At 37.2% G+C, this 21,948-nt stretch overlaps 1 protein-coding gene across 2 annotated transcripts in view; it reads right to left on the bottom strand.

The window, feature by feature from the left end:
- LOC126825426 (RING finger protein 141) overlaps window positions 1–21,948 on the bottom strand; it is a 128,645-nt gene that overhangs the window by 57,481 nt on the left and 49,216 nt on the right. For both annotated transcript variants that reach the window (XM_050555118.2, XM_050555117.2), the window contains exon 3: window positions 5,702–5,810. In XM_050555118.2, coding sequence (XP_050411075.1) covers window positions 5,702–5,810 — 109 coding nt within the window. The remainder of the gene's footprint in view (window positions 1–5,701; window positions 5,811–21,948) is intronic.

The raw sequence follows: 21,948 nt of genomic DNA on the forward strand, positions 1-21,948 counted from the left end.
TTCTCCGCAACTGAACAAGTTAGAAACAATTTTGTGAAATCTATATGACCGTATGAATTTTATTAATATGTGAATGTAAACCAAAAGTTAAAATTATTTATACATATTAAATAATTCTTGGTTGAACAAAATATTGATTTTAAAAGTTAAAAATGCATTTTTTGACAAAATGGTGTCACTTCCGGTGTCAATTTTAAGTTGTAAATCAAAATAATTGACTATTTTACAGGCCAAAAAACGAAAACAGTGACTTATGCAAAATTGCCCATTTCTAGGTAACTGCTTATATTACAAACTAATTTTAACATACATTTTCTTCGTATGGATTATAGCTACAAAATGAAATGAAATGGGGTTTAATGTCCTACTGGTCTGCTCCTATACTGGGCTAATGAAGACGGGCATACGCCATACAGTGTTCTATGAGGGAAATTTTGCCTGGGCAGCGGCACTATCGCCTACTCTTATATCGAATTCTAACTGCCAAGGGATCTTTAACGTGCATTCCAATGTATACACGGGACCTCGGTTTTTCGTCTCTTCCAAAGGACTAGACAGCTGTCCTTGTCAGGCCCCCGGTTCTGCACCACTGACAAGGGGAAACCACGTCGGAAAATCTGGATGAACTTTCTTGGCCAATGCAGGGATCAAACACCCGACCTCCAGGCTAGCGAAGGTCCAAGCATAATGGTTTGGGGTGGAATCGGCCTGAACCAGAGAGTGGGTCCTGTGATGTTCCACTACATCGATCAATCTCTCAGACCCCACGTCATACCACATTTCGCACTTCACCGAAACAACGTTTTCCGGCATGACAACGCCTGTGCCCACACCGCCCGAGTTACTCTGGACTTTCTACAGCAGAACGGTGTCAACATTATGCACTGGCCAGCCCTTTGTCCGGACTGAAATCCGATTAAATATCTTTGGGATGAAATACAGGGGAGACTTAATAACGTCATAACAAGACTAAACACATCCGATGGATTGTGCCAGGCTTTTCTTAGAGTGTGGCTCCAGTTGCCAATGATGTTCATCAATTGTCTGGTCCACTCCATGTACAGACGCTGCGCTGCTGTTATTGACACTTGTGGTGGTCAGTGGTGGACACACCGGATACTGATGTATAGACTGTGTACAGACTCGAAACCTTCTCGTAAAGTCTTTGAATTTTGATGAATTAATCACTAATGTGTCAACATACTGACAATACTGTTTACAAAAAATTGCTTTGATCCATTTAGTAGGTCGTTTTCTAGAATGATTTGATTAAAGTACCTCTCTGATTTTGAAATCGTACTGACTTTTTTTTTTGCTGTTTAGTATAGAGAGAGAGAGAAATGGGGTTTACCGTCCACTCGACACAGACTAGGTCATTTCGGGGCTAACATATGGTTTTAATTTTATTTCAATAATTTGCTTGTGCGTAGGGGTCTTTAGCAGTGGGAGGCGACCCTACTCCTTGTCACGTACAACCGGGGATTCGAAACCACGCAAGTTGACTCAATGACAGGCCTTATGACACAGCACGCGCATGCTAACCATTCGGTCATCACCCCCCCCCCCCTGTTTAGTATAGTTTATATTAGATGCTTAATTTAGAAAAAATAATAATAATTCAATTTACTCTTTTATATATCAAAACAATAAATAGATGATAGATAATTATAAATATGTGTACATATTGTATATAGCTGTATTTACTGTATGTTAAATGTTTGTTTTGCCATCACATATTATAAAATATTATATCATTATATTATTATATTCACTGGGAGAAAGTTCATAATTTTTATGGAGAGGCATTTGATATCTGACTGCACATGCCAACCACCAGCATATACCTATGTTCGAGCAGAAGTGTTCACTTAAGATCCTGACCTGCCTTCCTATTTTCTTAGTTTTGGGACCCCATTATTGTAATGATGTTTTGTCCTATATATTTCATCTTCTCCTTCAGTAGATTTCAATATGGAATGTATGTTGTCTCCTGATTTTCAGTCACTCTCCATTAAAACTTCCAAATGTTTCTATACATTGATCGGCTTCTAAATACAGATGGGAATAAGTGTGGTCTAATTGCTAAAATATGTTTGACAAACATAACCTATTTGACACGTTTAAGTAACCAACCATGGAAGAAAAGATGATAATCAGCTGTCATTTAAAGATAGTCGACAGTGGAGAGACGCACCAATCGTACAATGCCATACTTAACATCTCTATATATGTGTACAAATGCAATTCTAACATTCCATCCATTGTTACACATAGGCATAGCCTGTTCCCCAATCCAAATTCAGATTTAATGAATAAAAATAATGTTTAAAAAAATTTTTTTAAAAATTTGAAAGATATAATGGTAATTAGTTTTAGCATGTGTAGTCATGCTGATCATGTATTTATGGCTCAATGTTACTCGATCATCTACAATCCCTCCTGTCCTTAAAACCTGTTTCTTTGATTACGATATCATATTCATGGATAAGATTTATTCTGCGTAAATATCATTGGACATTCGTAAACTTGTCTCTTGGTTAAGTCAAAAGTGATCTAACACATACGGTTTAGATCATAATGTATGTCATAGAGTTAAGTGGCATTTGTTCCATTACAAGCTTGTAACATGGTCTATTGAAATAAAACTGTATCATATGTTAGTGCCAAAATTACCTAGTTTGTATTGAATGGACCTTAATCCTCATTGCTCTCTCAAGTCAAAATCATTCTTGATGATGACTGAATGGAATATATATAAACTTAGTAAACATATGCCCACAGCAGCTAAATCGTCCGAGCGGTCGACACGTGTTGGCACATATTTATTCTTTTGTAGGTAATTGGGGGCATTTACAAGACAATTTCATACAGATCAGATTATAATTTTTGTCGTTTGAAGGTTCACAAGGTTCTACAAACCGAAACAAGGGCCTTAACTCTGGAAGTAATTTACAGGAAATTTTGAAATTTGACAGGCTTTTATTAATTTAAATAATGCATATAAATTTCATACAGATTGGATGATAACTTTTGTTATTTAAACGTTCACAAGGTTCACAAAGTAAAACAAGGGCCATAACTCTAGAAATAATTGATGGAAATTGCTGAAATTAAATAGAAATCTGTTTCACAAATTTAAATGAAGCATATCAATTTCATACATATCGGATGATAACTTTCATCAATCAAGCATTAACAAGGTTGAACAAAGTGAAACAAGGGCCATAACTCTAGAAGTAATTATTGTAAATTGCTGAAATTCAAAGGCTTTGTGGTTTCACTAATCTAAATGATGCATATAAATTTCATACAAATCAAATGATAACTTTTGGCGTTAGAGTGTTCACAAGGTTCAACAAAGTGAAACAAGGGCCATAACTCTAGATATAATAAATGGAAATTGCTGAAATTTAATAGGCTTTTTCGTTTCACTAATCTAAATAATCGGATGATAACTCTTGGCGTTAGAGCGTTCACAAGGTCCAACAAAGAGAAGCAAGGGACATATCTCTAGACATAATAAACAGAAATTATTGAAATTAAATAGGCTTCTTAATCTCACTGATGTCAACAACTTCCATCAATTTAAAAACAATTGGATCATAACTTTTGGCGTTCACAAGAAATTGTAGACGATGGACGGACGGACGGACGGACGGGGGAGACAGCAATATATGTCCACATTTCCATGTGGGTGTATAAAAACTACACCACATCGCAGAAAAGCATGATCTCCATACATGGTTCTTGATTTTGATGGCACTGCAAACTGCAGTTGATTGGCTGATCTTAAAGCACGCAATGGTTGATAAAATGAGAACAGATCTTGAAACTAAGTTCTATCTAGAGGTTTATCATCCACTTGACACAAACCAGCGCGTAGGGACTTTAGCAGTTGGGGGAACCCAGAGGACTGGAGAAAACCCACGAGGTTGGACAGACAACCCTTTTCCTTGTCATGTTCAAGTGGGGAATTGAAGCTGAGCCACCTGAATCAATGACAAACCTCGCTATTCTACGCTAAAATGTTAAACCACTAGACCTCAACCCCGCACCCACACCAGTGGGTACACAGGACCTCGTTTTTTTGTCCCATCCGAATGACTATACGTTGTCCGCTGCCAGAAAAATCCAGACAAACTTTGATGATGTTAGAGAGCAAACAACCTACTCACTGAGCCACCGTAGCTCCCATTTCATTTTCGAATCCTTGTCACATTCAAGTGGGGAATCGAAACCAAGCCACCTGAATCAATGACAAACCTCGCGATTTTACGAGTACGTGTTAAACCACTAGACCCCAAACCCTCACCCACGTGTGTGTCTACACTGGACCTTGTTTTTTTATTTTCCCATCCTAATGACTATACGTTGTCCTAGAGCTGGGCGATATCCCTGGAAACAGATATCGCAATATTTTTTTAAAATATCGCAATATAATCACTATATCGCGATATTTTATAAAATGTCAATGATTTCAGTTTATCGCTTTAAAATGTAATAAAAATATCTATTAAGGTGTTCAAAATACCCCCGGAGTATTCACTTGACACTTTCTAGTCAGTATAATTAAGAGTTTTTAATAATTACAAACAAAATTTAATGAGCTGGTTCAAACACAGATCTGTCTATAGCCATGAAGACTTACTAAAAATATTGGTCTATGTTGTTTATTAGAATTTTAATTTCCAGTATATTAATTATGATATTTCATTTAAATTAAGAATATTTACATGAAGACGGCACAAAATTTTTTTTAAAAAAAAGCTTCTATTCTTATGACTGTGTATGTTATTTATAACTACCCGTACGGGTACGATTGGAATCATTGAATGCTATTCATTTACCATTTAGTCCAATATTTTTTTCCGGATCACGGACCGCTATGATACATCCGACGCTGAATGATAATCAGCCTACCGGAACTCTCAATATAGTTGGCATTATTTATATTTCAGCATTTATTAAAAATTAATTCAATCTGAAAAGCAATGATTCCTTTGGAAAATCAAAGCATTCGTCAAGAAATTGAATAGAAGCAGGGATAATTATAACGGTATTGGTCGGGTAGAAAAGTGAGCGAGAAGTCACGTGACGAACTTATATCGAAAAAACGAAATATCGCCCAGCTCTACGTTGTCCGTTGCCAGAAAAATCAAGACGAACTTTGATGATGTTAGGGTGCAAACATCTTACTCACTGAGCAACCGTAGCTCCCACTTCATTTCGATTCCAGACACTGGACTTCGTTTTTTTTATCCCATCCAAACTACTATACGTTGTAAATTGCCAGGTCCTCCATCCTACACCACTAACTTGGGGGGACCCTACCTGTAAAATCCGATGAACTTTGAAGAAGTAAAAGAGCAAACGTCCTACTCAATGAGCCACCGTAGCTCCCACTTCATTTTGATTCTGAATATGGGATTTTATCCCTTGCCAGGCCCTCCGTCCTACACCACTGACAAGGGGGAACCTTGCCAGAAAAATACCGATGAACTTTGATGAAGTAAGAGAGTAAACATCCTACTCACTGAGCCACCGCGTAGCTACCACTTCATTTCAATTCCGGACATGGGACCTTGTTTTTTTTTATCCTATCCATCGACTTCTTGCTCCTTCGCATTCTCGCCCTCGACTTTTCGTGGCAAGAAGTCAAGATTATGAAATGGCTGCAATAGGCTTCCATATAATTACAAACCTTTACACATCGAACTCTGGCTAAACCTTTCCACCATATAGTATCATCAGTTCCTTTTTTAATAGAAAAATGTAGTTGTTTTCCTCTATGATCAGTAAAACTGTGTGTTCTGTAAATATAATTATATCAATTATTAGTAATACTTGTAGCTGTAAAAAGAACACAAATGGTGTAAAATAAATTACCTGTCTCCATTACGCCTGTTTCCACCACATGGATTACAAATCTTAATACGGCAAACAAGACCAGAGAGAAAATTTCTAGTGTGCAACTTAAACTGTTAAAACTGAAAACTTTGCCCTGTTGAAATGATTACCCTGATAACCTCATTAATAAATTTGTTCTCTTTAAGACTGATGGGAAGTTATGCCTGATCGTTATGACTTGGGCAGTTTTTGACCGATTTAATTCCTAACAAATAACAACAAATTTTGCCTGGTTGAAATGTTTCTCATTATAACTTAGCGAGTTTTTTGCCGATTTTAATAATTCTTTTTCCTTTTTGAGATTCTTTATATAACCAAAGTTATCGTGCCCCAAAGCATCAACCATTCAGATTGCTTATCTCTGCTTACGGTAAGCAGACAATGTTTATCATCAAACTAGATCAAGGCATTCACATAATGAACGTCTACACCAAGTTTGAACATTCTACCTCAATTAGAAGAAGAGTTATTGTGTTTCAAAGTCTCGACCAATCAAATTGCTTATCGCTCTGCTTACCCTGAGCAGAAAGTGCTCATTATCGAACTTAGTCAAAGTACTGATATGATAAACCTATACACCAAGTGTCCTCACTCTCACTTAATTAGAACTAAAGTTATCGTGTCCCAAAGCATCAACTAATTAAATTGCTTATCTCTGCTTACCCTGAGCAGAAAATGCTCATCTTCGAGATCCATCAAGGCATTGACCTAATAAAACACCTACACCAAGTTTGAACATTCTAGCTCAATAAGAAGGGGAGTTATTGTGTCCAAAAAAGTGTGATGGACAGACAGACAGAAGGAGACAGACAGACGGACGAACCCATTTTAATAGTCCCCTGCTTTCTTCGAAAGGCGGGGGACAATTAGGGTACTGAAACCGATCATAAATTCAGTATTTTTTTTCAAGTTTTTGGATGCTTTAAACTCACATTTCTAATAGGAGTAGAACTCTCTAACTTTGTAATCTACGACAAATTTTGGTGTAGATTACGAATTTAGCATCACACTCATTGTCCAATGCATACGTTTCGCGCCACTAGGTGACAAAATGTAGAACTAATGAACTAATCACTTTTATTTTCAGGATTTCCACAGCCTCTGGCAAAGTCACTATTGTGTATACACAAACTCCAAAAATGACATAGTTAATGTCAGTTCGTCTTTTATCAATTTACAAAAGATTCTGGGTCGATGGGAAAATACTTTTCCAAATATCCAGCCTTGAAATTAAATGCACATTGAAAATGTACAACATATACCCATTTTCACCTTCAATTTTGGTCATGTGGGACAGAGGTTAAAATTCTGAAAAATTTGATAATGAAACTTCAATTATTATAACATACATTAAAGTCCATCTTGTGTATTTGATGGCTTATATTTTTAATTGGCAATTGAAATCTGTGTGGTGATGAAGTTTTAATGGCTATTATGAAAATTGTTGACTTTTCACATTGATTTTAAAATAACTTCTAAATGACCTATACTGCTCAAAGGTGTCTATTTACAGTGACTTTTTGCGTAGATTACAAATATGTAATCATTTTGGATGTACATTGTAGTGACTTTTTGTGTAGATTACAAATATATAATCATTTTGGATGTACATTGTAGTGTTCTAATTTTATTTTGCCTTCAAAATGAGAACACCAGCGGCTGCCAGGCAGGATAAGCCCACATTTTCGAGAGATGGATAGAGAACAAGCTAAAAGGAAAGTGATTTTTCCTACAATCAAGGGCCATAATTCAGGAAATTACAATTCGAAATGCACAAATATCGAAAGGAACTGAGATCTTTGGGTTATAAACTTACATTTCAAGTTTTAACAAAATCGGATAAAAATTGTGACCTCTATAGGGTCCACAACCTTGATATTCCATATTTTAGGCTATTTGAGAACGAGGGGTGGTCATTTTGCCTGTCAGTTTTGGGCCGATTTTCACGAAATTTGAACTCAGCCGTCCTTAGGGTGTAACAGTGATACACTAAAACGTTTTTTAAAATCAGATAAAAATTATGACCTCTATAGGGTCCACAAGCTAAAAACGCGATTTTTCCTACAATCAAGGGCCATAATTCAGGAAATTACAATTCGATATGCGCAAATATCGTAAGGAACCGAGATCTCTGTGTTATAAACTTACATTCAAGTTACAACAAAATTGGATAAAAATTGTGACCTCTATAGGGTCCACAACCTTTATATAACATATTTTACGCTATTTGAGAACGAAGGGCGGCCATTTTGTCTGTCAGTTTTGGGCAGATTTTCACGAAATTCAAACTCAACCGTCCTTAGGGTGTAACGGTGATATAATAATAGGGTTTTCCAAATAGGATAAAAATTATGACCTCTATAGGGTCCACAAGCTAAAAACGTGATTTTTCGTACAATCAGGGGCCATAATTCAGGAAGTTACGGTCCGATATGCGCGAATATCGAAAGGAACTGAGATCTTTAGGTTATAAACATAGATTTCAAGTCTCAACAAAATCTGATAAAAGTTGTGACCTCTATAGGGTCCACAAGCTAAAAACGTGATTTTTCGTACAAACAGGGGCCATAATCCATGAAGTTTCGATCCGATACATGCCAATATCGAAAGCAACCAAGATCTTTTGGAGATAAACCTATATTTCAAATTGTGGATGGACGTCCGGACAGACAGGGGCGACGACAATATATGTCCACATGAAAATGTGGGTGTATGAAAATGGTTAATTCGCTTCACGAATTAGAATATTGGGTTTGACGATCAGATTAAAATTATTTCTAAAAGACTTAGACCCCTCATATTTGTCATTTTAGATCATCTCTCAGCACAGAATAAGAATAAAGACTCTTTTGGGATCTAGGGAGTATCATTTCAATTTAGTTTTGCTTTCAAAACAGGTGAAAACTTGTTTTGTCTGCTTAGAAAGTTTAAAGTTCAGTAGGCCTTATGTAGTTTCACTATCACTAGGCACCTCAAAACTACAGGCCGCAATTCTTAACGCACCGTCTTGAAACTTTGCATACTAATTATTCCTTATACCCTAAGTATGTTCCCTATTGTTAGGGGCAGAGCCACGCTCAATTTTTGTATGTGTCAGTTTGTCGTCTACAAGCAACAATTCTTAACGGAGTTGTGCATACTTATTCCTAAGAATACCCTAAGAATGATTGTTATTGTTTTTGGTGCATGACCAGCCCCCAGGGGCATAGCCACGCCTATTTTTTCTTTGTGTGTCTGTGTGTTTTGATCATCTTGAAAACTTTTCATACTTTTTTCTTATACCTTAAGGATGACCGCTATTATTTTTGGTGCATGCCCGACCCTGCAGGGGCACAACAACGCTCATTTCTTTTTAGGTTTATCACCTATGGGATGCGATTCTGAATGGATCATCCTGGAACCTGACAGGGGTCGGGCATGCACCAAAAATATCAGACGATCCATTAAGAACTGCAGCCTGTAGGCTAAACACACAGTCACACAAAGAAAAAATGGGTGTGGCTCTGACCCTGAGGGTTGGGCATGCATCAAAAACAAGGAACCGAAATCTTTGGGTTATAAACTTACATTTCAAGTTTCAACAAAATCGGATAAAAATTGTGACCCCTATAGGGTCCACAACCTTGATATACCATATTTTTAAGCTATTTGAGAACGAGGGGCGGCCATTTTGTCTGTTAGTTTTGGGCCGATTTTCATGAAATTTGAACTTAGCCGTCCTTAGGGTGTAACGGTGATATAATAATACGTTTTTTTAAATCGGATAAAAATTATGACCTCTAATGGGTCCACAAGGTAAAAACATGATTTTTCGTACAATCAGGGGCCATAATTCAGGAAGTTACGGTCCGATATGGGTAAATATTGAAAGGAACCGAGATCTTTGGGTTATAAACTTATATTTCAGGTTTCAACAAAATCGGATAAAAATTGTGACCTCTATAGGGTCCACAACCTTGATATACCATATTTTTACGCTATTTGAGAATGAACGGCGGCCATTTTGTCTGTCAATTTTGGGCCGATTTTCATGAAATTCAAACTCAGTCGTCCTTAGGGTGTAACGGTGATATGATAATACTTTTTTTTAAATCGGATAAAAATTATGACCTCTATAGGGTCCACAAGCTAAAAACGTGATTTTTCGTACAATCAGGGGCCATAATTCAGGAAATTACGGTCCGATATGCGCGAATATCGAAAGGAACCGAGATCTTTGGGTTATAGACTTACATTTCAAGTTTCAACAAAATCGGATAAAAATTGTGACCTCTATAGGGTCCACAACCTTGATATACCATTTTCTTATGCTATTTGAGAACGAACGATGGCCATTTTGTCTGTCAATTTTGGGCCGATTTTCACGAAATTTGAATTCAGTCGTCCCTTGGGTGTAACGGTGATATAATAATACGTTTTTTTACATCGGGTAAAAATTATGACTTCTATAGGGTCCACAAGCTAAAAACGTGATTTTTCGTACAATCAGGGGTCATAATTCAGGAAGTTACGGTCCGATATGCACGAATATCGAAAGAAACTGAGATCTTTGGGTTATAAACTTACATTTCAAGTTTCAACAAAATCGGATAAAAATTGTGACCCCTATAGGATCCACAACCTTGATATACCATATTCTTACGCTTATTTGGGAACGAATGGCGGACATTTTGTCTGTCAATTTTGGGCCGATTTTCACGAAATTCGAACTCAGTCATCCTTAGGGTGTAACGGTGACATGATAGAACGTTTTTTTAAATCGGATAAAAATTATGACTTCTATAGGGTCAACAAGCTAAAAACGTGATTTTTCGTACAATCAGGGGCCATAATTCAGGAAGTTACGGTCCGATATGCACGAATATCAAAACGAACCGAGATCTTTGGGTTATAAACTTACATTTCAAGTTTCAACAAAATCGAATAAAAATTGTGACCCCTATAGGGTCCACAACCTTGATATACCATATTCTTACGCTATTTGGGAACGAACGACGGCCATTTTGTCTGTCAATTTTGGGCCGATTTTCACGAAATTCGAGCTCAGTCATCCTTAGGGCGTAACGGTGATATAATAGAACGGTTTTTTAAATCGGATAAACATTATGACTTCTATAGGGTCCACAAGCTAAAAACGTGATTTTTCGTACAATCAGGGGCCATAATTCAGAAAGTTACTATCCTATATGCGCAAATATCGAAAGGAACTGAGATCTTTAGGTTATAAACTTACATTTTAAGTTTCAACAAAATCGGATAAAAATTGTGACCTCTATAGGGTCCACAAGCTAAAAACGTGATTTTTCGTACAAACAGGGGCCATAATCCATGAAGTTTCGATTCGATACATGCCAATATCGAAAGCAGCCGAGATCTTTTGGGGATAAACCTATATTTCAAGTTTCGTCGAAATCGGATAAGAATTGTGACCTGTAGAGAGTCCACAAACAATTGTGGACGGACGGACGGACAGGGGCGACGGCATAATACGTCCACATGAAAATGTGGGCGTATAAAAACCAATGCCAGGTGACGTCATAAGTCATACGGCCAACAATTAGCATATATCCAAAAAAAAAAGATAGGTTTTCGAGTAATTAGCATAAATCCAATATGGCCATCATTGGCACCTTAAAACTCCAATATTTCGGCAATGATTTGACTTTATAGGGTGTAAATGTATTAGGGGTAGATATATGGGTAAGGCCACAGTACTGGTACACAGGTTACCTCATTGAGCAAAACCCTTAAAAAATTTGTACATTTAGTATTACCTGGACTTTTTTTATTTGTATATTTACAAAACACCCTGCAGAGATTTAAGTGTTTCTTTGAAAGTCCAAATGAAAAATTATCTATGTCCATCACTAATTTCCCACATTTTGAAAAAATATTTTGCAGTCTCAATGCATTACTCTCAAAGATAGTCGAATTACACTGTTGGCATTTATTTTAAAAAATAATGTTTTTGATTTATGTCAGAGTAGTAATAATAGTATAAAAAGGCTTTCCACAGGCAATGGCCACAACTTCATTTCATTTATTTTTTTTGTAAATGTGAGCAAAATACATGCGGGTGTCCAACTCCGTTACGTACGTTCTCGATAGGTTTTTAACTCAACAGAGGGTCGAATGACGCCACGACTATGTCGTAAAATGTGTACGATGTCCACGCATTTTGTAATCAGTATTCAGGTGATGAAAATATTCATTAGCCGTTATTTCTGTGTGCCAACCCATGTGTACTTGACTTCGTGTCCAATATCAAGTTACGTACGGCAAAATTCATCGATGCTTTCCAGACACGTGACTTGATATTTACGACAATTCAAGACACCAATAAACAATATAGGCCTAATTGCGACTATTAGATCCATTTATGGCAAAATATACGACCAAACTTGGGAGTGATTATATTTTTTGCGGACCGATGTTGCTGAAATGTTACGTGCGTTCCATCAAAATAGGTCTTGTTACATACATTTTTAGATACATTAAATACAAATAAATTAGTTTTTTAATCATCAAAGTGGATTTCCAAGTTCAAAAACGTATTCCCGAAGAAATTGAGCTGAAGGAATGACGTACAAATTTTTATTCTGATGCAAGCGAGAAGCAGGTACGTAACATGGACAAGTGTGAATTTATGCTCTGTTGTATTACCATTTTAGATACGTTAAATACAAATAAATAAGTTTTGAATTATCAAAGTAGATTTCTAAGTGCAAAAAGGTATTCCTGAAGACATTCACCAGAAGGATTGACGTGCAAATTTTCATTCTGACACGCACGTAACATGGATAGTACAAGTACTAGTAGTACCGTAGTGCTGTAGGCTATTACCTTTTTCTGGCGAAATTCCATTCATGTATTATATGCTTTGAATCAAAATTATTAAAAGTTTTACATGGTCATTTATTATCGGTATGGTAGGATTTAGACAAAAAAACTGGTCGTTCTACAGGACATGCATTGCTTGGTGCAGAAAGTGTCAGGTTGAATCCTCCTCCACCATAGCAGTCATCTGGAAATGTTGAAAATGTTGCTGTTAACACAGTGGTATAACATTAACATTCAAAATATTTACCAACTGTAATATAGGGCTGAGAAAAGAAAAAAACTAACAATCTCAAGACAAAAAAATACAACCTTTTAAACATGCATTATGCAAGAGCTAAATCTACAATTTACAGGTCTTCCTTTAGACCTGAAATGTTATCAGTAATGACGACCGAGGCTAGTCTAAAATTCAATGGCTAATATCTCAGTTCAGAGTGAAGCAATTTGACTGAAATTTTCAGCATATTTTGTTTTAATTATTTATTTTTAACTATTATAGCGAGAAATGTCAGCACTTTATATAATCTTGCCTAATACAACTTTAAATTGAAACACCCATGTCCATGTTACATACATCCCCACATTCAAATTCTTCAGTGAGAAAAGAAATTGCCCATGGATTGGAAGACTGTGATTTCCTGACTTCTTTGGTGTATATTTTCCTATAAATAAGCAGTTTTCATACTCTTTTTCCACCCTTTTATAAAATGTCCATGTTACATGCTGTTTTATCATTTCTCATTTCCTACCGTATTGCTGAGGTGGTTTGATTTTGATGTTAAAAATTATTTACCCCTAATAACTTTTAGATTTCTTATACTGTTAACCATTAAAGGAGCTAAATCGCTAACATTTGGGACCTAGAAATTGACACAAGTAGGTCGCAACTCATATAATACTGTAATATGAATGTATAAAAACTGATATACATTCAATGGTTTCCGTTTTTACTCTAATTTCAAATCAGTTATGTTCCACAAAATAAGCCAGCAGTCTCAATCGAATGCAAATTTCTAGCGCCTGGTTATTCCAGTCTACATACGCCGTTTGGTTTGGTGCAATATGTCTAGCCTCGTTCCTCGAGTCTCTTGCTAGAACTGGGGCTGAAACGCATAATGGTACATAATTCGTGTACCAATGGTAAAATGTTTATTTTGTCTTAAATATTGGATATCAGAAGCCCATCTTTTTCCGGTAAGATCACAGCATCAATGTTGATTTAAATTGACAAATAATTTGTGTTTTCAATGTTGAAGATTTTGGATGATATTGAGTTAGAGACTTAGCTCCTTTAAGATAACGTTGTTAACTAGGAGAGATGATGAAAGTAAAAGTTGTGTCCTGGTTACATACAGTTCCTTGTGCAGTTAATAATATATTCAATAAATATAAAAGTGTTGTTTTATAGCTTTTAAACTGAACAAGACCACTCTATTTAAATGTACAAGTAATCTATATTTTAACATTTAAAAGGGAATTTAAGGCTAACTGGCACGAAACTTTAGTCCATGTTACCTACAGCATTGCAGATGAAATTATTCAATAACTGATTCTCCTCTTAAAAAGTTATCCAATTACCATAGCCAGGTTGTGACAAGGATCATTTTGCAGAAATCCAGACAATGTCCATTTGAAAAAAATGAATTCTAATTTTCTGTTTCACAGACAAAATTCTTATACCACTACTGTGGCCTTACCCATATAAGCGGTACCAATGAATCGAAAAAAGCATAACCCATGACGTCCCTGTGATGTCCAACAATTGGCATAAATCCAATATGGCTGCTATTGGAACTTTAAAACTGCAATATCTCGGGAATGGTTGAGTTCAGAGGGTGTAAATGTATTGCAGGTAGCTAGGAAAGTGCTACCAAAGAATCAGAAAAACATTGCCAAATTACATCCATTTGATGTCATAACGCCATAGTCCAATCATTAGTATAAATCTAATATGTCTGCCTTTCGAAACCTTAAAGGTCTAATATCTTAGGAATGGTTGAGTTTAGAGCATGCAAATGTATTATGGGCAGACAAAGTGAAAGGGCGCAATGATTAAACGAAGAACCTCGACAATTCTTCGAGAATGTTATAATTCATGAAATGGGGATTTGGAATTCGACCAGAAGAGATTTATCAAATCTGCAGCAAGATTGTTAAACAAGATCCATCATCCATCCAGAAAAGTATTATCTGGACCAGAAACAATAACGTTTTTGAGTAGAATGACAGAATTTTGCATCAAATTTGTTTACACTTTCTTTACAAGACCTGATCATGGGCGATGAGCTGAAGAATAAACTTCTCGGGCTATGTTTGGCAAAAGCGCCGAGACCACAAGCAATTTTAGACCTATTTTATTTGGTGTTCGCGATACAGCTACATCATATTCATGGGCCAGGACTTCTGATCGGTACTTTGAATGCATACGGCTTCTGTACCTCTTATTTGAAATTAAAGCAACAACACAAGCCGAACTAAAAACCGACAGACGTTCTGGAGACACATGGACCTGACGCCAACTTAAAGATTGAAATTCATAGTCAACAATTCGCATGAACTTGAACCAATTTCATACTTGATACTACAGTCCCTGAAATCGTCAATAAAGAAGAATTTGTAGCAGAAGAATTGTACAACTCATAATTGAAACCATGTATTCCTTTACAAACTGGCTTTCTTGGCTGTATTCGTAGCCGTTGAAACCAGATATACCACTCTGGTCAGTCAGGCACTATGCAGGCTGTTGCGACTGGAGACCATCTCCGAAATAAAAGCCACTAAACAAAGGTTTCCAATAATGGACATGGATCCGGGCCAACCTTAGCTATGTTTACTCAACCCTAACCATTTATTACTGATGAATGTAATCTTCATGGTTGCACACTTTCGACCAACCATTATGATGGAAGGCTAGAACTATCATTGTGGCGCGTTCTGTATGATGTCAAAAGGCACGCAACTCTTCGTATTCTTTACTTTGTAAAATGGTAAACTCTTTGGCATTTTATTATTTCAAGAAATACAGGCTAATGAGAACACCCACTCCAAGATCTCCATTTGGTGACGAAACAGTGTCTGAATAAATTGGAAGCAAGAGTCTTAGAATGGCCCGCGGATATTAAGAAGTACCAACGGTCATCTACTAATATAGATCTGTATGCATAGTTTCCTATAAATTAGCTCTCAGCGGAAAGGAATCAAAAGACTATTTTGTGACTAATGGGTAGATATCAAAACAAAACGACCAGAATATCTGATAATTCAGCAAACAATTTTATGTTATTGACCGAGTTTGTTTGCAAGGTGCCTACAATTTTGTCCTAAATCTAATTGTCAATCGTTTGTAGGTAACAACTACAATACATTGAACAGAACAACATTCAGCAAACTAAATACCCCTAATACATTATGAATAATGAATTATTTAGGAAGTTTCCATATGGTTATGAGTTTTCTAAATCTATTTGCTGAACTTGGGGGCAAATTTTAAAGAAAATCTACCGAGAAAATACAGTTGGACACATTTGAGCGGATAGGCATATGTCAAGGCAACACCTGGATAATTTGTCATGGACTATGTGTTAATGCGCTGGTACGATTTGCCATTATCGCCAAGAGGAAATGATGATGAAATGAAATGGAGTTTAACGTCCTACTGTTCTGCTCCGAACTGGGATAATGACGAAGGACATATGCCATACAGTGTGCTATGAGGGACATTTTGCCCGGACAGCAGCACTACAGCCTACTCTTATATCGAATTCCAACTGTCAAGGGATCTTTTACGTGCACGCCAATGTGTACACGGGACCTCGTTTTTTTGTCCCATCCAAATGACTAGACAGCTGTCCTTGTCAGACCCTTCGTCCTGCAACACTGACAAATGGGAACCACGCCGAAAATATGGATGAACTTTCTCGGCAAATGCAGAGATCGAACACATGACCTCCAGGCTACCAAGCCAGCGATATACCAACTTAGTCACCGTGACCCTGTAAAGATTTAGCAATCTGGAAATGATGACATGTATATAATGATACTCAAGAAGAAATACATGAATTGTTTGACAAGATGATACAAGTAATACATTTTCACCTCTAACCTCAATCATTCGCGAAAAATTGGATGTTTATGGTTCCAATGGCAGCCATATTGGAATTAAATTAACGGACGCAATGTTTTTCTGATTCTAAAGCCAAAATACCGCCACGACTTGCCCAGACTCTACCCAACGCAACGTCTTGTCTCAGATAATCAGTGCAGTGTGGACAGTCCCACGACCACGATTCAATCGATTTCCGTCGCATCGTGGCCCGTTGGCCCGATTGAACATGTTCAATCGTAGTCGGTTGCAGTCGTAATTTATCGTGTTTGTGTGGACACTCACACGAGGCGATCAATTGTCTAACTGATGTTTAGCCAATCAGAGAGTAGCATTATGCTTCCGGTTTACTTTTCGAATCACTCGCTAGAGGGAAGTGGCGTAACTCACGACGCATAATCTGTGAGAGTTGGGCCTGTGTGGACTGGTACCGTCGTAGACAAGTGAAGTAAAGGCGTGACCTGATTTTTTTTTACAACTACCCAAGACGCTGAGTCCTGTTGGCTTGTGTGTAGTCGTAGCGGTATGGGCCGGGCTTTAGGTAGCACTTTTTCTATGTACCCTTAGTACATTTACACCCAAGATCATATCGGAGTTTTAAGTTTCAATGGCAGCCATATTGAATTTATGCTAATTGTTGGCTGTATGATGTTATGACGTCACAAGGAGGTCACCTGGCATTGTTTATTTTTAGTTCTTTGGTAGCACTTTCCTATCTACTCGTAATACATTTACATCCTCCAAACTCATCCATTCCCGAGATCAAATTGGAGCTTTAAGGTTTCAATTGAATTTATGCTAATTGTTGGCAGTATGATGGTATGACGTCACAGGGACACCATATACTGTTGTGTGCTGTCAAGTTCACACTAATTATTATATTTTCATCGGAGAAGATTGATCATAGAAACAAAGACTTTATCATAGGCACATGTTTTTTCACTTCCTTTCAGGGGAGCTCACTCCTAATCATACAAATTATCAAGTCTTACAACAGGCAATATGTAAGGGAGATAAATTATGTATCCTTAGTAGTAGGATACAGACCACCATAATACATGCTTAGAACTGATATATGGCTATACAACATTCCCCCTACTGAAATCAAAAACGCAGTTTTTGAAATCAAAGTACAACTGGTTTGACAAAATGTAAACTATGATTTGAAGAAAAGCTAAACTAAAACTATGGTACATATTATAACTCAAACAATACATTTACATATAAGTAGAGGAAAGTCTACAACGATATGGAAGCTATTGAAGTGAACATTCACAATGCTCCGAACCACATGAGTGTACTAAAACACATGTTGTAGATAACTACAGTGTTAAGGTTGATATACAGCTGGGTTTCTGAATGAACACTACAATAACAATATTACATGTTAATCAATCTATATTTACTAATGCTACCTGTAACTTGGAGCTTATTGTCATGAATAAGGTTATTGACAATGGCAAATAATGTAGGGCAAGAATTTATAGGGATCCAAGAAGACCTATGGCTTGCCTCTGTGTGAGGTATGGTAACTAAAACTTGTAGGGAACCACACTTGAACCGTGCTTTCTTTAGCTCCATGGTAGAAACATTAGAAACATTTTGTAAAACATGACATTGTTGGGTTAACTGATAATTGGATAACATCCCAACACTAGCAAGATGATGACTATCATCACTATTATGTACATACTTATGTAAGTTAACTGGTTTGGTGATCCTATTATAAGGGAGTACATTCTCATTGAATGAATGTAGTACAATATCATTCTCATCAGTAATTAAACATAAAGGATTAATTTCAGTAAGGGTATGAGCATTATTGGCTGGAACATTACCCAGCTCCTTTTGCAGTTGATCAATATAAGTAATTTTAGTTTGGAAATTAGGTGACCTTTCAAAGCATGGCTTTAGTCTGTTAATAGAATAGACGTCCGAAAGCACTCTGCCATCCAATGTGGCAAGAACGTAATGGGTTCGATCGAGTACCTGATGAACAACCAAAGGACCACACCAATCAGCCTTGATTTTTCGTGAATTTGAAGTTAAGCTTGAGAACATACACCAGCTGGCCCAATCCATAAACAAGATTCTTACTCAGATTATGAGCAACACTAATGTTTTGTGATTCCTGCTGACGTTTCTGTAGATCAATTATGGTCTTTGACATATGATTAAATCTGTCCTTCAATTGGGAAATATAATCCGAATAGGAGCAACAAATGTCATCAAAACTATCTAATCGTGATGAAGAAAAGGAGTTGTATGCATAGCAGCATGTAGACACCTATCTGACCAAATCGGTCCATATTGATTTAAGTTGACCTTTAAGAAGTCTGAAATTGACCTGATGTGGCGTTCGACTAGAAGGCTACCATGATTGGCAACACTAATCACTTTCTGGCTAACACCAAGGGTTGTGCAGAGGGAAGAAACTAGTTTTCCAGTAAAACTTGAAACAGCATCAGATATGATAACTGATGGAGGACCAAATAGGCAAACAACCTTCTGAATTAAAGCTTCGCAAACTGTTTCTGCATCGACAGACTTTGTAGGAACACAAATAACAAAACGTGTTATCTGATCGCATACAACAAGAAGATGTTTGAACCCAGAAACTGATGTGGGCATAGACTTAAAATCAATGCTTAATTTGCTGAAGACATTATATTCCTCAGGGATTCGGGGATGGAATACTCTGGCTGTATCTGTTTTGGGCTTGAATTGTTGGCAGGTTGAACATGTATTGACATACTGTGTAATTCGCTGAAACATGTTGGGAAAATAGAAGAACTTCTGTAGGGTTAAATAGGTACGAACAACACCCTGATGATTGCATAACTGGCTATCATGATACTGATGGATTAAGCCATTACACATGGATTCCGGAATGGCTAACTGAAGAGTAAATCGATCATCATCATGTACCAAGAGGCGAAATAAAAGCTGTTCTGCTAAAATTTACTCCTCAGACTGTAGTTTTAAATGTTTAGCGGCTTTACGATTGCTAGGCAGGATATCATGCGCCAGATAGTCATAAACCTGTTTAAAATACGGAGATGTTTCCTGTTCTAAGCGAAGTTTATTCTGATCAAAAGGCAAGTTGTAATCTCTGATTATCTTACGCTTAATAACATTATAGAGTTTGGTCAGTTTAGCTTGCTTTGGAAAATGAGTAGAAACAACCTTTTCACAATTGTGAAGTAGGGGTTTGGGAGGAATACAGAGGTCTATTGGAATGGAGTCATCGATTCCATCCTCAGGTTTGTCAACAAGACGCTCCTCGGGATGAATTTCTGTTTTGGTCGTCGATACTACTGGCCGGTGTTTACCCAAATAGGTTGTAGTTTGGTGAGTTGGCACTTTGGTCAAAGGAGGAGGCTTTGACGGTTTAGAGGGGTTGATAACCTGGTTGGAAACATTCCTATGTGAGGTCTGTGTCTGAGACTGGTTACCGAATGATTCTGAATCTGGGACGAAATCAGACGTAGGAGTGATTGGAGGTATATCTTCTTGGGATACTGAAGATGGTATGCAAACAGGTGAATTAACTTTGGATTTGGGAAACAGATCTGGGATAGGTATTTGCTGTTCCTTTGCATACCGACGAGTAACAGGTCGATTAACTTGCGAGGAAATGGGAAAAGCAAAGTCTGAAAAGGCAAAGGCTGTGATGACCACCTTATCAATTTCACTATCATGAGTATCAGTGGAGCTCCTGGACAAAAAATCAGCTAATACCATCTCTGTACCTTTTTTATAACATGTGCGGAAAGAATATTGCGAAAGCTTGATGATAAGCCTCTTAAGGCGTGAAGTGCAGGGTTCTTTCTTAGAGCTCAGAATGTGTACAATGGCAGAATGATCCACAACAGCAGTGAATTCTACTCCTTGGAGAAGATACTGAAAATGGTTGATGTTTATTAGCAAGCCAAGCATTTCTAGTTCAGTGACACTGTAATTGGCACATGCTGGAGGTAACTTCTTCGAGTAATACCCTAAGATTCTTTCTTTACCATGGATGACTTGTGTCAAATATGAGCCAGTTGCAAAACGGCTTGTATCGCTATAGAAGATGACCTGTTGCTATTGGAAGATACAAGACTGGTGGTGTAGTTAACAGAGATTTGACTTTCTGAAAGGCCTCTTCATGTACATTTGACCATGCAAACTTGGACTTTTTTGATGAAATGCCATGGAGATGTTGCATTACCTCTTGTAACCTTGGAAGAAAATTGGATACGTAGTTTACAGCTCCTATGAATCGACGTACCTCTTTACTGGACTTAGGACGGATGAGATTTTGAATAGACTGACAACGATCTGCCAAAGCCTTCAGAATGACAAGTCCATCATCATTTACCTTTATGATATGGCCCATGTAGATGACCTCACACCTGAACAATGAGCATTTACCAGGGGAAATCTTTAAACCATTATCTATTAGGGCTTGGAAGACTGCTTGAAGATGCTTACTATGATCCTGGGCATCTTTACTAAAGATAATAATGTCATCATGGTGTGCAATGCAGTAATGACGACTGTCAGGAACTTTAGATAGGATTTTATCCATTTTTGTCTGGAAAATGGCAGGTGAGACACTTAAGCCCTGAGATAGCTTTTTAAAATAGAAATGTCGACCGCCATGATATGACGAGATTCCAGTATATTGTTGAGCATTGGGGGCAAGGGGCAAAGAGAAAAAGGCAGATTTTAAATCCAAACAACTGAGAACTTTGGGAGAGGCATTACCTATCTGTTGTAATGTCGAAGCCAGTAAAGGGAAGGGATGATTATACCTCCTAATGCGGTTGTTTAAATGATGAAAATCGACCACAACCCGCTTCTCAGTGCTGCCTTTCTTGGGCAATACCAGTATCGGAGAGGTATAAGACTTGACTTATTTGTCAAGTTCTGCATCAATAACTTGTTTATCGCTTTCATTTGTGTGATATGGACGAATATAAAATGGACGAGAATCAGTGACTTCTATATCTACTTCTAAATTTGGGCAGTGACCTATCTCACCGTATAGACTAAAGGCATCCTTGTGTTTAACTAGAAGGTCTAAAAACTTCTCTCTCTGAGTAGGCGACAAA

Source organism: Patella vulgata, chromosome 6 (assembly GCF_932274485.2).
Source record: "Patella vulgata chromosome 6, xgPatVulg1.2, whole genome shotgun sequence".
In the NCBI taxonomy this organism is placed as follows: Eukaryota; Metazoa; Mollusca; class Gastropoda; family Patellidae; genus Patella; species Patella vulgata.